Source organism: Hyperolius riggenbachi, chromosome 3 (assembly GCF_040937935.1).
Source record: "Hyperolius riggenbachi isolate aHypRig1 chromosome 3, aHypRig1.pri, whole genome shotgun sequence".
Classification (NCBI taxonomy): domain Eukaryota; kingdom Metazoa; phylum Chordata; class Amphibia; order Anura; family Hyperoliidae; genus Hyperolius; species Hyperolius riggenbachi.
The window spans coordinates 501233366-501252376 of record NC_090648.1 but is presented as its reverse complement, the minus strand read 5'-3'; the positions used below and the strand labels follow the sequence as shown (position 1 = coordinate 501252376).

Genomic DNA, 19011 nt, shown 5'->3' with positions numbered 1-19011 from the left:
GGTAGGACTCCTGTTGATTTTTTACAGTCCAACAGGTAGCCCCATGCTTCTACCAGGCTCAGATCGGTTTCCAGATGAGCGAAGGAGCAGCAATGGCGAATGGTACAGCACATGAAGCGGACAGGTGGTGACGCGATTGAAACAAAATGGCAGGTATGTGAACAGCGCGGCCTGGAGGCATCCAGATGCTCTTACTGCTCCATTGCTGCATCTTCTGCATAGTGGTGATTATACTGAGTAGCTACAAGTATGTAGCTACCTAGGATCAAAATGTAATGAGATTGGGCTGCCCGCATCAGAGGGGGGTTGACTTACCCAATGCACCCGCCTTAGGTGATGAGCTTTATTCGAGCCCCACGTTGCGTTCCACATCACTGCCATGATTCCTTTTTTTCGTGTTAAAGAAGGAAGCATGGGACTGACGTGGGACGCAAATGGAGAGCATCGTCTAAGGCGGGCGCATTGGGTAAGTCAATCCCCCTTCGCTGCTGGCAGCCCAATCTCATTTATAGTAAATGGGAATCAGATAAAAAAAAAAAAAAAAAGCCAGATACTTACCTAAGGAGAGGGAAGGCTCTGGGTCCTAATGAGCCTCCCCTCTCTGTCCCCGTTCCAGCGCTGGCTCTCCCGTAGCAGTATTGTACCAATTTGGCCAAGTACTGCTGTCTCCGCCACCGAAGGGAGGCTTCGGGAGCCGGAGTGCCCTCGAAGATGGGCCGCTCCATACTGCACACGTGCGATCGCCCTCTCTCACGCACTCGCGCAGTATGGAACCCGCCTATCTTCGGGAGGACTCGGCTCCTGAAGACTTCCTAAGTCCTCCGCGGCACGGGATTCAGAAGGAGGAGCTGCCGCTGCAACGAGGGGATCGGGAGAGGAAAGGGATGGCTCTATAAGACCCAGAGCCCTCCCTCTCCTTAGATAAGTTTCTGGCTTGTTTTTTTTTTATCTGATTCCCATTAACTTAAATTTGGGGTCTGAGTAGCTACGTACTCAAAGATACTTGGTATGATCACCAATACTGCTGCATTCACACATTGTTATGCTGGGAATGAACAATGCGTTTTTTTTCAGTTGATTTTCCATCCGATCGATTTTCGATTCGATTTCCCGCTTGATTCACTTATCTTTTCTTATCCATTTCCATTCACTTCTATGAGAAATCGATCAGAAAAACGATCGAAAATAAGATCGGACATGTCGGAAATTATCTATTGAACCATCTGTATGCTGAAAAAACTTATGGTGTATTCCCAGCATAAAGCGGGCCCTACTCTGATTTTCATTTCATTGGTTTTGGCGTCTCAGTACTTCTCTCCTTTGCCAACTCAGTCTTTGCCAAATGCGATGACATATTAACGACTGTCGCACAGGACCATCGATATTACGTGGTCCTGAAGCTCTCAGCCAGTCGCTCGGAGGGCAGCGCCCAGCCATTAATTATGCCCCGGGCAGATGGTAATGGTCGTGTCCGAGAAGAGAGAAGATGGTTTCCAGGAAAGGCCAGCTGAAGAAGAGCCAAAGGACCGGCCGTCACTTTCTATCCGCGCTACATCCATGACTTCTACCCACCAGAGTCTCATTAGCAAATTTAGAAAGAAAATTGCCTTTTCCGGCTCACGGTTTCTCGATTGTCTGCGTTTTCAAAGCCCCATTCAACACACAAATGTTTCTCCAGTCCTTTGTTGGGCACTCAGCCACAGATCTTGTTTTTGTTTGATTTACTGACAAAATTAACGGTTTTTAAGGCCGGTGTCAGGGGCATTTCTAGGATCCTAAGGCCCGGTTCACATTAGCGGTTGTTTGCCAAACGGACCGGATGACCTGACCGGATCCGGATCGGAACCGTACGGTTCTGATCCGGATCCGATCCGGATCCGGTCAGGTTGCATCAGGTGGTAATCAGGATGCGATCCGGATCCGTTTGGCAAAATATACGTAAAAAAAAAAAAAAAATGTTGGGGTCTGGGAGGTCAGCAGAAGGGGGACCTGTGGAATCAGGCCCTCTGCTGTTTAGCACTCACCTCCACCTCCGACATGCTGCCAACATCCTGCCAACACCTCCAGCTCGTGCTGCTCCACTCCAAAATGCTTGCCCATGTGTCCCCAGCCAATATCGCCGCAAAAATCCGCATAGGAAGTGGGGTAGAAGATCCGGATTTCTCAGCCAGTGTGTTGTGCGGCCTCCGGTTCCCATTTGTTTGTATTGGCCGGATGGTGCAGGCCGGCTCCGCCCCGGATACGGCTGCCGGAGGGGCCGGATGAAAAAATAGCGCATGTTGGAACGGAGGCCGGAGTCCGGATCCGGCCCGGATCCGTTCCGGCTCCGGTTCTGCAGAACGGACCCATGTGAACGGACGCATAGGCTTTAATTGCTATGCCGTGCGTCCGTTCCGTCTGTTCTGCAGGCGGTGCGGCTCCGGCACGGCGATTCCGGAGGGCCACCGCAAGTGTGAACCGGGCCTTAGAGATCAGGGGCACTTTTAGGCACCCCAGATGGAAAATGGGTGTGGCTATGCACCAGAATGTGAGCGTGGTCATGAATGGGGCCAAATTTACATGAACTTAACAGCGGTCAAAGTAGGCCTGCCCAGCAAAATGTTGGATGAAACCCCCTCTTTAGTAATACAAAAAAAAAAAAATCCAGCATATCACATAAATAGGTCATGTCACTTAAAGAGACTCTGTAACAAATTGTTTATCTTTATTTCTTCTATGCTATAAGTTCCTATGCCTTTTCTAATGTGGTCTGGCTTACTGCAGCTTTTCCTAATTGCACAGTAGCTGTGTTATCTCTGTTATATGATCTAATCTTCTCTCTATAGTCGGCACAGTCAGGCTGAGGCAGTCAGACTGGAATGTGCAGGGCTGCTTGTGATTAGCTAGAAGCTGTACACACCCCCTGCAGGCTCTGTGTGACTAACACACTCTGCTTAGCTGAGCCTATTAGAAGCTGGTTAGTTTGTTTGTAAACACTGCCTAAAACTGGCAATTACAAGCCAGGTTTGCAGCAGAGAATGGCAGAAACAGCACAGAGGGGACCAGGAGCACATAATGAATAGAATGGTATGCTTTTTATTGTAAGAATTTCAGAGTACAGATTCTCTTTAAACATAACTAGGCAGAGTTACCTGGCTTCTGTGCTGGCCGGTCTGGCTTTCTGCTGGACAGGCTGGCCTGCTGTAGGGTTATCTGGCAGTCACCCCCATAGCATTCACCGACCTTCTAGTTGACCCCCTCCCATGGGCCGCCCATTGAGGCACCACAACTCCCAGCATGACACCACAGCACCCAGCATGCCCGCCGTTGAGGCACCCCAGCTGACTTTGCCTGGGGGACATTTGGGGCAAACCAGAATAGATCAGGGGCACATGCCACTGATCTTTGGGGCTAGGAACACCCCTGGCCGGTGTAATGTCTGATCCTGCTGCCCGGAAGCTCCTTTTCACGCATGCTCAGTGGGAACTTAAATATAACCCCCCCCCTGAAATATCTCCACTTCCATGCCTTCTACACTCCCCACATTTTCAGGGTAGGGAGGGGACCCCCTGAACTCCCTCTGTGCCAAATAGCACCCCCTCCCCTGCTGGTTCCCGAGATAGATTACAGAAACCTATCTCTGGAACCAGCAGGGCTCAGAAGCTGCAATTTGGCACAGGTGTAGTTCTGGGGGTCCCCTCCCTACCCTGAAAATGTGGGTAGTAGTGTATTAGCTGTACTGTATTTAATTATCACTCCATTTTTTTTTCAATCTATATTGCAATCTATATTATGCACAATATTATGATCAATTATTTTATCAGACTAATATGCAAGATTGCGGATCTATCTTTCGATCGATTTTAGCCCTTAATTTTCGATTGTGGAAAAAAATTCAAGTGATAGTTGACTAGTGTATGGTAAGTCTAGTTCAGACAGTTTGGCTTTTGTTTTTATATGCCTAAAGCCTTGTACACACGTCAAATGTTCATTGGCCAATGATTGTCCAATTTCACCACTTTGTAGTATGAAGGTTTACTTGCACCATCTGTTAGGCCAGAATCCCACTAAAAGCGATTTTCTGAGCGCTTTGCGATTTGAAAACTCTTGCTAATGTAATGCTATGGGTGTGGTCCCACTTGAGTGATTTGATTTTATAAAAAACCCCATTGCATTGCATTAGCAAGAGATTTTTTAAAATCACTAGCGATTAGAAATCGCTCCTAGTGGGTTTCTGGCCTTCATGGCTTTCAAAATCTGCTGGCCTTCATTCTACATGGAAGTGCTAAAGTGCGGTCAGTGATTGGCCAATCAGCATTGCATGTGCGTATGCACCCTCAGAATAATATTCAAAATGAACCATGTATCCACAAAATTGTGGGACACGGCAGCTCTTACAGAGAAAGAAAATCAAAATATGACAGTGCACAACAGTGATTGTTTTGTCTGCTGAGGATACACATACCCGCTGATAACATATTGTGATTGTCAATCTCTAGGGGTGTGGCCTCACTGGGAGACAGGTAATGAGGAGGCAGCTACTAGTTGCTGAGGATATGAAAATCTGTGGAATGGTGCAGTACTTTTAAGGACAACTGTAGTGAGAGGTATATGGAGGCTGCCATATTTATTAGCTTTTAAGCAATACCAGTTGCCTGGCAGCCCTGCTGGTCTATTTGGCTGCAGTGGTGTCTGAATAACACCAGAAACAAGCGTACAGCTAATCTTGTCAGCACAAACAATAATGTCAGAAACAGACAATAATGTCAGGAACACCTGATCTGCTGCATGCTTGTTCAGGGTCTATGGCTGAAAGTATTAGAAGCACAGGATCAGCAGGACTAACAGGCAACTGGTATTGCTCAAAAGGAAATAAATATGGCAGCCTCCACATACCTCTCACTACAGTTGTCCTTTAAAGAGAAACTCCAACCTAGAATTGAACTTTATCCCAATCAGTAGCTGATACCCCCTTTTACATGAGAAATAGAATGCTTTTCACAAACAGACCATCAGGGGGCGCTGTATGACTGATTTTGTGCTGAAACCCCTCCCACAAGAAGCTCTGAGTACCGCGTTACTCTGGGCAAACTGCCACAATGTAACAAGGCTCACAGACAGGAATTAGCTGTTTACAGCTGTCTCTAACAGCCAAAACAGCTAGGAGCAGCTACATAACCTGCCCACAGTAATAATGTCACCATGTAATAAATGTCAGAATGTAAATCGGGGAGAGGAAACATTTTACAATGAGCAAACACTGACTAAATCATTTATACATAATTATGGTAAAAAAATGAAGCACTTTTTTTACTACATTATTTTCACTGGAGTTCCTCTTTAAAGCAGAGTTCCCCAACCCTGTCCTCAAGGCCCACCAACAGTACATGTTTTGCAAGAAACCACAAACATTCACAGGTGAGGTAATTAGTGTCTCAGCAGAGCTGATTACCTACATTGGCTATCATTCATAAAGGAGCTGTCGGTAAGGGGAATCAATGCGGGAAAACACCGCTGGCGGTGTTTTAGACTTCTCGGTGGGCATTCATAAAAAAACATCCAGGTGCGGTGGCAGTGCGGAGATTCCCCGAACTAGGCTGGCAGTAGGCTGGCGGTAGGCAGGCGGAGACACGGAAGCTGCTGAGTTGATACATTTCTCCGTGTTCCGCTCTGCTGCAGCTGCCTGGGAGGTCTGTGTGCCTCCATTCACTTACATTGTTATCACCACATCCAAGGGAGCGGTACTTCCCGACCTCACACCGCTTGAGGTAATCTTTATGAATTAACATTTTGCTACATTTGTTCCGATAATCACCGCACAAGGCGGTGATTTATCACTCTGCTCGGTAGTGTCATTTTTTCATGCGGAAAGAGCCTTTATGAATTCTGACTTTGCCGAGTGTTCGGTAAAGTCAGCTGTTTTATGCATTTCCGCATGCGGAAATGCTTTACGAATGATAGCCATTACCTACCTGTGTGGATTTCCACAAACCATGCACCCCGAGTGGACCCCGAGGACAGGGCTGGGGAACACTGCTTTAAAGGATAAACTTAGTCCTAAAAATATGGACAAAATAATGCCCTGTGTGTATGGGGAGTAATACTGCACCTTCCTTGCCCCGAAGTCATTCTGAAGTCCTGGTCCGCGGCAGGGTCGGCGCGGTATGTCCGCTTGGACACCTTGTGGCCGCTCTCCCCACCTCAAGTCCAGTGCGCATGGGCAACAGGTACGTCTTTCCGTGGTCGTGTGCGCGTGTACTTCCGCGGACATACTGTGCTTGCTCCACCCCCCACCGACCAGGACATCGGAATGGGAAGCTTTGCAGGGAAACTGAGGCTGACGCCAGGGCAAGGGAGATGCTGTAAGCTTCTGCACAGGGGCGTAGCAATAGGGGTTGCAGAGGTAGCGACCGCATCGGGGCCCTTGGGCCAGAGGGGCCCCATGGGGCCCTTCCTCAACCAAAGCATTAGCTGTTTATTGGTCCTGTGGTGGTAATAATCACCTCTATAGATGCTTTGAATCGTAGTAATCATTAACAAACTGCTCCCCATCCCCTTCTTGCACCTCTAATACTATGTATGACCAAGGCAGGTTTGGTTGCGCCGTATCAAGTGTTATAAAAAGAGTGCTGGGAGGGGCCCCATGTAAAACTCGCACCGGGCCCATAGCTCCAAAGCTACGCCACTGCTTCTGCACTACGCCCCATATACACACAGGGCATCATTTTTGAAAAAAAACCCTATTACATTGTTTTTAGGCATAATTAATTGTAACCAAGGTATTGAAACTTTGAGATGCTTATCATGCCATCCTGCATCCAGTTTAAAGAGGCCCTGTAGTGATGTATAGTAGAATGCAATAAATGATTCAGGCTACCCACTTTTACATTATTTATCTTGGTTTCAGCATCAGAAACATTTCCTATATGTACATATTGTTGTTTATAGGTATGTAGCTCCACCCTCCCAGGGATGTCACAGCCTAGGCTGTTTAGCTATGCGGAATTCTCCTCCCAGAGCATTCTGGGACACCAGGTATACTGTATTTTGTACTGGCTTCAGAGCTCTCAGTAATAATGCATCATTCTGCAGAGACTGAAGATGGCACCACCAGTGATACATTTCAGATTCAGAATGTAAATCAGGGAGAGGAAAGATATTACAAGGGGCAAACACTGACTAAATCATTTGTAAATGAACATTGTAAAAAAAATAGCATCTTATTGACTATCTTTAATTAAAAGTGAGAGAAATATTTTCTGATCTCACACGAGAAACCTTTCATGCAATGAACGCCAAGAGCCGCTTCTTAAGAAATTGAAGTTTATTCGGAAGTACAGAATTTTACTGACAGCACAGATGGATTTTTGTCACTTTATGCCACCTTCTTGCTGACTCTCTTAAAGGTGATACCGCCGGCTATGGAGGTCTGCAAGGAGAGAAGAAAGGGCAATGACGTCAGTTATTATATTATTTTATATAAACAATAGCTGGTGTATTCATAAAATAAATTCATGTTCCTGTTCATTTAGATTATAAGCTCCTCTGAGGACAGTCAGTGACATGACTATGTACTCTGTAAAGTGCTGCAGAAGACGACAGTGCTATATAAATACATAATAATAATATGGTAGGACATTAGACTGTGACTATGGTAGGATTAGATTGTGAGCTCCTCTGAGGACAGTCAGTGACATGACTATGTACTCTGTAAAGTGCTGCAGAAGACGACAGTGCTATATAAATACATAATAATAATGTGGTAGGACATTAGACTATGACTATATTAGGGATTAGACTGTGAGCTCCTCTGAGGACAGTCAGTGACATGACTATGTACTCTGTAATGTGCTGCAGAAGATGTCAGTGCTATATAAATACATAATAATAATATAGTAGGACATTAGACTATGACTATGGTAGGGATTAGATTGTGAGCTCCTCTGAGGACAGTCAGTGACATGACTATGTACTCTGTAATGTGCTGCAGAAGATGTCAGTGCTATATAAATACATAATAATAATATGGTAGGACATTAGACTAGGACTATGGTAGGATTAGATTGTGAGCTCCTCTGAGGACAGTCAGTGACATGACTATGTACTCTGTAATGTGCTGCAGAAGATGTCAGTGCTATATAAATACATAATTATAATATGGTAGGACATTAGACTAGGACTATGGTAGGATTAGATTGTGAGCTCCTCTGAGGACAGTCAGTGACATGACTATGTACTCTGTAATGTGCTGCAGGAGATGTCAGTGCTATATAATACATCTATATATATAAAAGTGTGTGTGTGTGTGTGTGTGTGTGTGTGTGTGTGTGTGTGTGTGTGTGTGTGTGTGTGTGTGTGTGTGTGTGTGTGTGTGTGTGTCGCGATCACGTGAAAACGGCTTGACCGATTTGAACGAAACTTGGTATACAGATCCCTTACTACCTGGGATGATATGTTCTGGGGGTCTCGCGGCCCCCCTTCAAACGTGGGCGGAGCTACAAACAGCAAATCAGATTTCACCCATTCAAGTCAATGGAAAAAATGTAAAAGGCTGCCATTCTCACAGTAATCAAGCCAGAGTCCCCACACTTGGCACAGTTGGTCACTTGGTGACCGAGGTTACAAATCCAGGAAAAGTGGGCGGAGCATAAAACAGCCAATCAAATTTCAGCCGTTCATTTTCAATGGGAAAATGTAAACTGCAACCATTCTTACACTGTTAATCGCAGGGTTCTCAAACTTGCCACAGTTGGTCACTGGGTGATTGCGATTAAGATTCAAGAAAGTGGGTGGAGCCTAAAAAAGCCAATCAAAATTCACCTATTGATTTTCAAGGGGAATATTTAAACTGCTGTCATTCTTACACTGTTAATGGCAGAGGCTTCAAACTTCCTACAGTCGGTCTTTGGGTAACTGGGGTCCAAATTCACTAAAGGGGCGGGGCCACAAACAGCCAATCAGATTTCCTTGGTGGATAAACTGCTTCCATTCACACATTTTTGATGCCAGGAACCTGAAAGCTCACAAACTTGGTCATTGAGTGACTGTGTGTCCAGGTTACAAAAAGTGGGCGGAGCCAAAAACAAATTTGACTAGGAAAATATAAACTGTAGGCATTCTTACACCGTTAATGGCAGGGTTCTCAAACTTTGCACAGTTGGTCACTGAGTGAATGAGATTAAGAATTTGGAAGGTAGGTGGAGCCTACAACAGCCAATAGAAATTCACCTTTCGATTTTCAAAGGGAATATTTAAGCTGCTACCATTCTTATACTGTTAATAGCAGATGCCTCAAACCTGGTACAGTCGGTCACTGGGTGATTAGGGTTCAAATTCAGAAAGGGGGCGGAGCCACAAACAGCCAATCAGATTTGTTTATTTTTCAATGGGAATATACAAAGTATTGATACCAAGGACCCCAAAGCTGATAAACTTGATAGAGTGACTGTATGTCAAGGTTAGAAAAATTGTGCGGCGCCAACAACTTAATTTTTTACATGGCAGGGTTCCCAAACTTGACACAATTGGCCACTGGGTGACTGGGATTAATATTTAGAAATGTGGGTGGAGCCTAAAAACAGCCAATCAAAATGTACCTATTGATTTTCAAGGGGGAACATTTACATTACATTTTACTCCGTCTAATCTGGGCTGCGTGTGTGTTCCAATACACCAAGCGTCACATGCTAATCATGTGACACTTGGTGTAATGGAGCGCACACGCAGCCCAGATTAGACCTAGAGGACAGCGTGCTTCTGAGCCGAAAGCTATGCGCCGGCCAGAAGTGAAGAGGGAAGAAATATGTTCAGGTCAAGGGTCAAGCAAGTCGCCAGGACACCGGCATGAATAGTGCACGAATAGCGGCAGACGGAGGGGGCAGGAGGAGGTCACAGTATGTACTTTTGACCCCCCCCACACACACACACACACACTGGAGTTATCTGTTTATTCAGCTGTGGTATCCTTTAATGGCAGAGGTCTCAAACCTGATAGTCAGTTATTGGGGACTGGGGTCCAAATTCACTTAAGTGGGTGGAGCCACAAACAGCCAATCAGATTTTTTAAATTGATTTCAGCCATTCTGTTATTGGCAGGGTTCTCAAACTTGACACAGTTTGCCACTGGGTGACTGGGACTAATATTCAGGAAAGTGGGTGTAGCCTACAACAGCCAATCAAAATTCACCTTTTGATTTTCAAGGGGAATAATTACATTGCTGCTATTCATAAACTCTTAATGGCAGAGGCCTCAAATCTGGTACAGTCAGTTACTGGGAGACTGGGGTTTAAATTCTGAAAAGGGATTGGGCCAAAAACAGCCAATCAGATTTGTTTAATTTCAATGGTAACATGCAGTGGTGCTCAAATACCCCTTTTTAAAATTCGAGTTTGGTCGAATTCGAATAGTAAATTATTCGAGGTCAGTCGAATATTCGAGTCGAATAAATTTTACTATTCGATTCGACCTCGGACTTCGAGCTCACTATTCGAGTCGGTATTCGAGCTCATTATTCAAGCTGACTATTCGAATTGGCCTTAAATAGCTTCCCAACACTTGTTTTGAGGGTGAATGATGCAAGAAACATATTTTTTTCCAAGTAACAACAGCAAGTGATTATGTGGGGATGTTCCTTTAAAAAAAAAAAGGTGAAAAGAGAAGTTGTGTCCAGAATTTTGTTCAGTACTGTATATACTTCTTCTTCTTCTTCTTTATCTTCTATATCTTCTTCTTCTTCTATATCTTCTTCTATATCTTCTTCTTCTTCTTCTTCTATATTGTCTTCTTCTTCTTCTTCTTCATCTTCATCTTCTTCTTCATCTTCTTCATCTTCTTCATCTTCATCTTCTTCATCTTCTTCATCTTCTTCATCTTCTTCATCATCTTCTTCATCTTCTTCATCTTCTTCATCTTCTTCATCTTCTTCATCTTCTTCATCTTCTTCTTCATCTTCTTCTTCTTCATCTTCTTCTATATCGTCTTCTTCTTCACTTATTTCTCTTTTCATTTTTTTTTTTTTAAAGGAATGCAGCTATTTTTGAGCGTAACAACAAATAGCTGGTGGCGCACGCATGTTGGAAGCGCCATTGTATGTGCTCCCTGGCAGTGGAAACACACAGACAGCAGGAGGTAAATTCAGCAGCAGGAGGAGGAGGATGAGTGTGTGGCAGCATGCAGTCAATGAGGCAGGCAGCGTGACATAATAGCCCTGGTACCTAGCGGTGATACCAGGGCTGTAAATAAACACAACAGGAGGTCCCAGACAGCGGTCGTGCAGCCCACATTGTGTCCAATACACAACTGGGACAACACAGTTTTCAACCCGGGCACCTCAGAAAAATTAAACCTTTTTTTGTAATGGTTTTGTAGTTTTGGTTTTACAACCAATTACACAGATATATAGCTATTTTTTGACGTAATAGCTGGTGGCAGAGTGGCAGCAGAAGGTAAATCTGTGTACCCTGGCAGTGGGAAACACAGACAGACAGCAGCAGCAGCAGGAGGAATGGAGGAGTATTGTGAGCAGCTATTGTTTGACGTAATAGCTGGTGGCAGTGTGGCAGCAGAAGGTAATTCTGTGTACCCTAGCAGTGGGAAACACAGACAGACAGCAGCAGCAGGAGGAATGGAGGAGTAGTGTGAGTGTGGCAGCAGGTAGGCAGCGTGACATAATAGCCCTGGTACCTAGCGGTGATACCAGGCCGTAAATAAACACAACAGGAGGTCCCAGACAGCGGTCGTGCAGCCCACATTGTGTCCAATACACAACAGGGACAACACAGTTTTCAACCCGGGCACCTCAGAAAAATTAAACCTTTTTTTTTTTAATGGTTTTTTGGTTTTGTTTGTAAAAGAAATTACACAGATATATAGCTATTGTTTGACGTAATAGCTGGTGGCAGAGTGGCAGCAGAAGGTAAATCTGTGTACCCTGGCAGTGGGAAACACAGACAGACAGCAGCAGCAGCAGGAGGAATGGAGGAGTATTGTGAGCAGCTATTGTTTGACGTAATAGCTGGTGGCAGTGTGGCAGCAGAAGGTAATTCTGTGTACCCTAGCAGTGGGAAACACAGACAGACAGCAGCAGCAGGAGGAATGGAGGAGTAGTGTGAGTGTGGCAGCAGGTAGGCAGCGTGACATAATAGCCCTGGTACCTAGCGGTGATACCAGGCCGTAAATAAACACAACAGGAGGTCCCAGACAGCGGTCCTGCAGCCCACATTGTGTCCAATACACAACTGGGACAACACAGTTTTCAACCCGGGCACCTCAGAAAAATTAAACCTTTTTTTTTTTAATGGTTTTTTGGTTTTGTTTGTAAAAGAAATTACACAGATATATAGCTATTGTTTGACGTAATAGCTGGTGGCAGAGTGGCAGCAGAAGGTAAATCTGTGTACCCTGGCAGTGGGAAACACAGACAGACAGCAGCAGCAGCAGGAGGAATGGAGGAGTATTGTGAGCAGCTATTGTTTGACGTAATAGCTGGTGGCAGTGTGGCAGCAGAAGGTAATTCTGTGTACCCTAGCAGTGGGAAACACAGACAGACAGCAGCAGCAGGAGGAATGGAGGAGTAGTGTGAGTGTGGCAGCAGGTAGGCAGCGTGACATAATAGCCCTGGTACCTAGCGGTGATACCAGGCCGTAAATAAACACAACAGGAGGTCCCAGACAGCGGTCGTGCAGCCCACATTGTGTCCAATACACAACTGGGACAACACAGTTTTCAACCCGGGCACCTCAGAAAAATTAAACCTTTTTTTTTTTAATGGTTTTTTGGTTTTGTTTGTAAAAGAAATTACACAGATATATAGCTATTGTTTGACGTAATAGCTGGTGACAGAGTGGCAGCAGAAGGTAAATCTGTGTACCCTGGCAGTGGGAAACACAGACAGACAGCAGCAGCAGCAGGAGGAATGGAGGAGTATTGTGAGCAGCTATTGTTTGACGTAATAGCTGGTGGCAGTGTGGCAGCAGAAGGTAATTCTGTGTACCCTAGCAGTGGGAAACACAGACAGACAGCAGCAGCAGGAGGAATGGAGGAGTAGTGTGAGTGTGGCAGCAGGTAGGCAGCGTGACATAATAGCCCTGGTACCTAGCGGTGATACCAGGCCGTAAATAAACACAACAGGAGGTCCCAGACAGCGGTCGTGCAGCCCACATTGTGTCCAATACACAACTGGGACAACACAGTTTTCAACCCGGGCACCTCAGAAAAATTAAACCTTTTTTTTTTTAATGGTTTTTTGGTTTTGTTTGTAAAAGAAATTACACAGATATATAGCTATTGTTTGACGTAATAGCTGGTGACAGAGTGGCAGCAGAAGGTAAATCTGTGTACCCTGGCAGTGGGAAACACAGACAGACAGCAGCAGCAGCAGGAGGAATGGAGGAGTATTGTGAGCAGCTATTGTTTGACGTAATAGCTGGTGGCAGTGTGGCAGCAGAAGGTAATTCTGTGTACCCTAGCAGTGGGAAACACAGACAGACAGCAGCAGCAGGAGGAATGGAGGAGTAGTGTGAGTGTGGCAGCAGGTAGGCAGCGTGACATAATAGCCCTGGTACCTAGCGGTGATACCAGGCCGTAAATAAACACAACAGGAGGTCCCAGACAGCGGTCGTGCAGCCCACATTGTGTCCAATACACAACTGGGACAACACAGTTTTCAACCCAGGCACCTCAGAAAAATTAAACCTTTTTTTTTTTAATGGTTTTTTGGTTTTGTTTGTAAAAGAAATTACACAGATATATAGCTATTGTTTGACGTAATAGCTGGTGGCAGAGTGGCAGCAGAAGGTAAATCTGTGTACCCTGGCAGTGGGAAACACAGACAGACAGCAGCAGCAGCAGGAGGAATGGAGGAGTATTGTGAGCAGCTATTGTTTGACGTAATAGCTGGTGGCAGTGTGGCAGCAGAAGGTAATTCTGTGTACCCTAGCAGTGGGAAACACAGACAGACAGCAGCAGCAGGAGGAATGGAGGAGTAGTGTGAGTGTGGCAGCAGGTAGGCAGCGTGACATAATAGCCCTGGTACCTAGCGGTGATACCAGGCCGTAAATAAACACAACAGGAGGTCCCAGACAGCGGTCGTGCAGCCCACATTGTGTCCAATACACAACTGGGACAACACAGTTTTCAACCCGGGCACCTCAGAAAAATTAAACCTTTTTTTTTTTTAATGGTTTTTTGGTTTTGTTTGTAAAAGAAATTACACAGATATATAGCTATTGTTTGACGTAATAGCTGGTGGCAGAGTGGCAGCAGAAGGTAAATCTGTGTACCCTGGCAGTGGGAAACACAGACAGACAGCAGCAGCAGCAGGAGGAATGGAGGAGTATTGTGAGCAGCTATTGTTTGACGTAATAGCTGGTGGCAGTGTGGCAGCAGAAGGTAATTCTGTGTACCCTAGCAGTGGGAAACACAGACAGACAGCAGCAGCAGGAGGAATGGAGGAGTAGTGTGAGTGTGGCAGCAGGTAGGCAGCGTGACATAATAGCCCTGGTACCTAGCGGTGATACCAGGCCGTAAATAAACACAACAGGAGGTCCCAGACAGCGGTCGTGCAGCCCACATTGTGTCCAATACACAACTGGGACAACACAGTTTTCAACCCGGGCACCTCAGAAAAATTAAACCTTTTTTTTTTTAATGGTTTTTTGGTTTTGTTTGTAAAAGAAATTACACAGATATATAGCTATTGTTTGACGTAATAGCTGGTGACAGAGTGGCAGCAGAAGGTAAATCTGTGTACCCTGGCAGTGGGAAACACAGACAGACAGCAGCAGCAGCAGGAGGAATGGAGGAGTATTGTGAGCAGCTATTGTTTGACGTAATAGCTGGTGGCAGTGTGGCAGCAGAAGGTAATTCTGTGTACCCTAGCAGTGGGAAACACAGACAGACAGCAGCAGCAGGAGGAATGGAGGAGTAGTGTGAGTGTGGCAGCAGGTAGGCAGCGTGACATAATAGCCCTGGTACCTAGCGGTGATACCAGGCCGTAAATAAACACAACAGGAGGTCCCAGACAGCGGTCGTGCAGCCCACATTGTGTCCAATACACAACTGGGACAACACAGTTTTCAACCCAGGCACCTCAGAAAAATTAAACCTTTTTTTTTTTAATGGTTTTTTGGTTTTGTTTGTAAAAGAAATTACACAGATATATAGCTATTGTTTGACGTAATAGCTGGTGGCAGAGTGGCAGCAGAAGGTAAATCTGTGTACCCTGGCAGTGGGAAACACAGACAGACAGCAGCAGCAGCAGGAGGAATGGAGGAGTATTGTGAGCAGCTATTGTTTGACGTAATAGCTGGTGGCAGTGTGGCAGCAGAAGGTAATTCTGTGTACCCTAGCAGTGGGAAACACAGACAGACAGCAGCAGCAGGAGGAATGGAGGAGTAGTGTGAGTGTGGCAGCAGGTAGGCAGCGTGACATAATAGCCCTGGTACCTAGCGGTGATACCAGGCCGTAAATAAACACAACAGGAGGTCCCAGACAGCGGTCGTGCAGCCCACATTGTGTCCAATACACAACTGGGACAACACAGTTTTCAACCCGGGCACCTCAGAAAAATTAAACCTTTTTTTTTTTAATGGTTTTTTGGTTTTGTTTGTAAAAGAAATTACACAGATATATAGCTATTGTTTGACGTAATAGCTGGTGGCAGAGTGGCAGCAGAAGGTAAATCTGTGTACCCTGGCAGTGGGAAACACAGACAGACAGCAGCAGCAGCAGGAGGAATGGAGGAGTATTGTGAGCAGCTATTGTTTGACGTAATAGCTGGTGGCAGTGTGGCAGCAGAAGGTAATTCTGTGTACCCTAGCAGTGGGAAACACAGACAGACAGCAGCAGCAGGAGGAATGGAGGAGTAGTGTGAGTGTGGCAGCAGGTAGGCAGCGTGACATAATAGCCCTGGTACCTAGCGGTGATACCAGGCCGTAAATAAACACAACAGGAGGTCCCAGACAGCGGTCGTGCAGCCCACATTGTGTCCAATACACAACTGGGACAACACAGTTTTCAACCCGGGCACCTCAGAAAAATTAAACCTTTTTTTTTTTAATGGTTTTTTGGTTTTGTTTGTAAAAGAAATTACACAGATATATAGCTATTGTTTGACGTAATAGCTGGTGACAGAGTGGCAGCAGAAGGTAAATCTGTGTACCCTGGCAGTGGGAAACACAGACAGACAGCAGCAGCAGCAGGAGGAATGGAGGAGTATTGTGAGCAGCTATTGTTTGACGTAATAGCTGGTGGCAGTGTGGCAGCAGAAGGTAATTCTGTGTACCCTAGCAGTGGGAAACACAGACAGACAGCAGCAGCAGGAGGAATGGAGGAGTAGTGTGAGTGTGGCAGCAGGTAGGCAGCGTGACATAATAGCCCTGGTACCTAGCGGTGATACCAGGCCGTAAATAAACACAACAGGAGGTCCCAGACAGCGGTCGTGCAGCCCACATTGTGTCCAATACACAACTGGGACAACACAGTTTTCAACCCGGGCACCTCAGAAAAATTAAACCTTTTTTTTTTAATGGTTTTTTGGTTTTGTTTGTAAAAGAAATTACACAGATATATAGCTATTGTTTGACGTAATAGCTGGTGACAGAGTGGCAGCAGAAGGTAAATCTGTGTACCCTGGCAGTGGGAAACACAGACAGACAGCAGCAGCAGCAGCAGGAGGAATGGAGGAGTATTGTGAGCAGCTATTGTTTGACGTAATAGCTGGTGGCAGTGTGGCAGCAGAAGGTAATTCTGTGTACCCTAGCAGTGGGAAACACAGACAGACAGCAGCAGCAGGAGGAATGGAGGAGTAGTGTGAGTGTGGCAGCAGGTAGGCAGCGTGACATAATAGCCCTGGTACCTAGCGGTGATACCAGGCCGTAAATAAACACAACAGGAGGTCCCAGACAGCGGTCGTGCAGCCCACATTGTGTCCAATACACAACTGGGACAACACAGTTTTCAACCCGGGCACCTCAGAAAAATTAAACCTTTTTTTTTTTAATGGTTTTTTGGTTTTGTTTGTAAAAGAAATTACACAGATATATAGCTATTGTTTGACGTAATAGCTGGTGACAGAGTGGCAGCAGAAGGTAAATCTGTGTACCCTGGCAGTGGGAAACACAGACAGACAGCAGCAGCAGCAGGAGGAATGGAGGAGTATTGTGAGCAGCTATTGTTTGACGTAATAGCTGGTGGCAGTGTGGCAGCAGAAGGTAATTCTGTGTACCCTAGCAGTGGGAAACACAGACAGACAGCAGCAGCAGGAGGAATGGAGGAGTAGTGTGAGTGTGGCAGCAGGTAGGCAGCGTGACATAATAGCCCTGGTACCTAGCGGTGATACCAGGCCGTAAATAAACACAACAGGAGGTCCCAGACAGCGGTCGTGCAGCCCACATTGTGTCCAATACACAACTGGGACAACACAGTTTTCAACCCAGGCACCTCAGAAAAATTAAACCTTTTTTTTTTTAATGGTTTTTTGGTTTTGTTTGTAAAAGAAATTACACAGATATATAGCTATTGTTTGACGTAATAGCTGGTGGCAGAGTGGCAGCAGAAGGTAAATCTGTGTACCCTGGCAGTGGGAAACACAGACAGACAGCAGCAGCAGCACACAGCAGCCCACTGTAGGTGTAAAATGAATAGTCAAAGTGAACCAGGCTGGCTTAGTGAGCAGGAGCCAGGAGGTGGTAAAGGGTGGTAAGGCACATTAACGATGGTTCTTAGCCAGTTCATGTCCCCCTCTCGCCGACAACAGGGGCCAGGAACTCGCCTTCCACCCACGCCTGGTTCATCTTGAGAAACGTCAGTCTGTCCACAGACTTGTGAGACAGACGTGAGCGTTTCTCGGTGACCACGCCACCAGCTGCACTGAAGCAGCGCTCGGACAGCACGCTGGAAGGGGGGCAGGACAGCACTTCCAGGGCGTACTGCGCCAGCTCGCTCCAGATCTCCAGGCGCTTGACCCAATACTCCATGGGATCAACAGGGGCATCGCTGTCAAGCCCGCTGTAGGACCCCATGTAGTCAGCCACCATGCGGGTCAGGCGCTGGCTGTGACCGGAGGAGGATGCTGCTGCATGCACCTCCTCTCTAGTCACTGCTGCCGGAGCCTCTACAGTCCTGTAGAGCTCGTGGCTGAGAGACAGCAGGTCTGTGGGGCGCTTGCTGCTGCTGGATGCAGGCACCTGCTGCTGCCTCTGTGCTGGCTGCTGGACAGTGGGGGTGGAAGGCTGGGGGAAGGCTTCCTCCAAGCGCTCAACAAGGGCCTGCTGCAAGCTCCTTATTTGTTGCGCTGGGTCTCCTCCTGCAGGCGGCAGGAACTGGCTCAACTTCCCCTTGAGGCGTGGGTCCAACATCATGCTGATCCAGATGTCCTCCCTCTGCTTCATCTGGATCACCCTGGGGTCCCTGCGCAGGCACGTCAGCATGTGCGCTGCCATTGGGAAGAGGCGGGCTACGTCTGCTGGCACATCGACGGCAGTGCTGCTGTCCTCATCCTCCTCCTCTGCCTCGTCAGCCTCATCCTCTTTCCACCCCCGCACCAACTCAGCTGCACTGTGCTGCTCCCCCTCATCAGCAGCAAGGTCAGGGACCTCCACCAAGTCCTCCTCCTCCTCCCCCTCAGAGGTGGACTGTGCAGCTGCTTGCCGCTCCTGCTGGTCCAAGGCTGCCGCTCCCTGTTCCAGCAAAGCATCGAGGGCCCTGTTCAGCAGACAAACCAGGGGCACCCACTCGCAGACCATAGCATGGTCCCTGCTCACCATGTTGGTGGCCTGCAGAAAGGGAGCCAGCACTAAGCACACCTGCTGCATGTGCCTCCAGTCATCATCGGGGACGATGGACGGGATGTTGCTGGTCTTGTCCCTTCTCTGAGCGGCGGAAACAGTGGCCAGGGCAAGGTACTGGTTGACAGCGTGCTTCTGTTCAACCAGACGCTCCAACATCGCCAGGGTGGAGTTCCAGCGAGTCGGAACGTCAATGATCAGCCGATGGCGTGGCAGATCCAGCTCCTTTTGCACAACTTCCAGGCT

The 19011-nt window shown here is 46.8% G+C and overlaps 1 protein-coding gene across 1 annotated transcript in view; it reads right to left on the bottom strand.

Annotated features, from left to right (window-relative positions):
* Positions 1 to 7285: 7285 nt before the first annotated feature.
* LOC137561758 (gastrotropin-like) overlaps positions 7286 to 19011 on the bottom strand; it is a 29354-nt gene continuing 17628 nt past the window's right edge. The window contains exon 4 of the mRNA XM_068273107.1: positions 7286 to 7408. Coding sequence (XP_068129208.1) covers positions 7355 to 7408 — 54 coding nt within the window. The 3' untranslated portion in view covers positions 7286 to 7354. The remainder of the gene's footprint in view (positions 7409 to 19011) is intronic.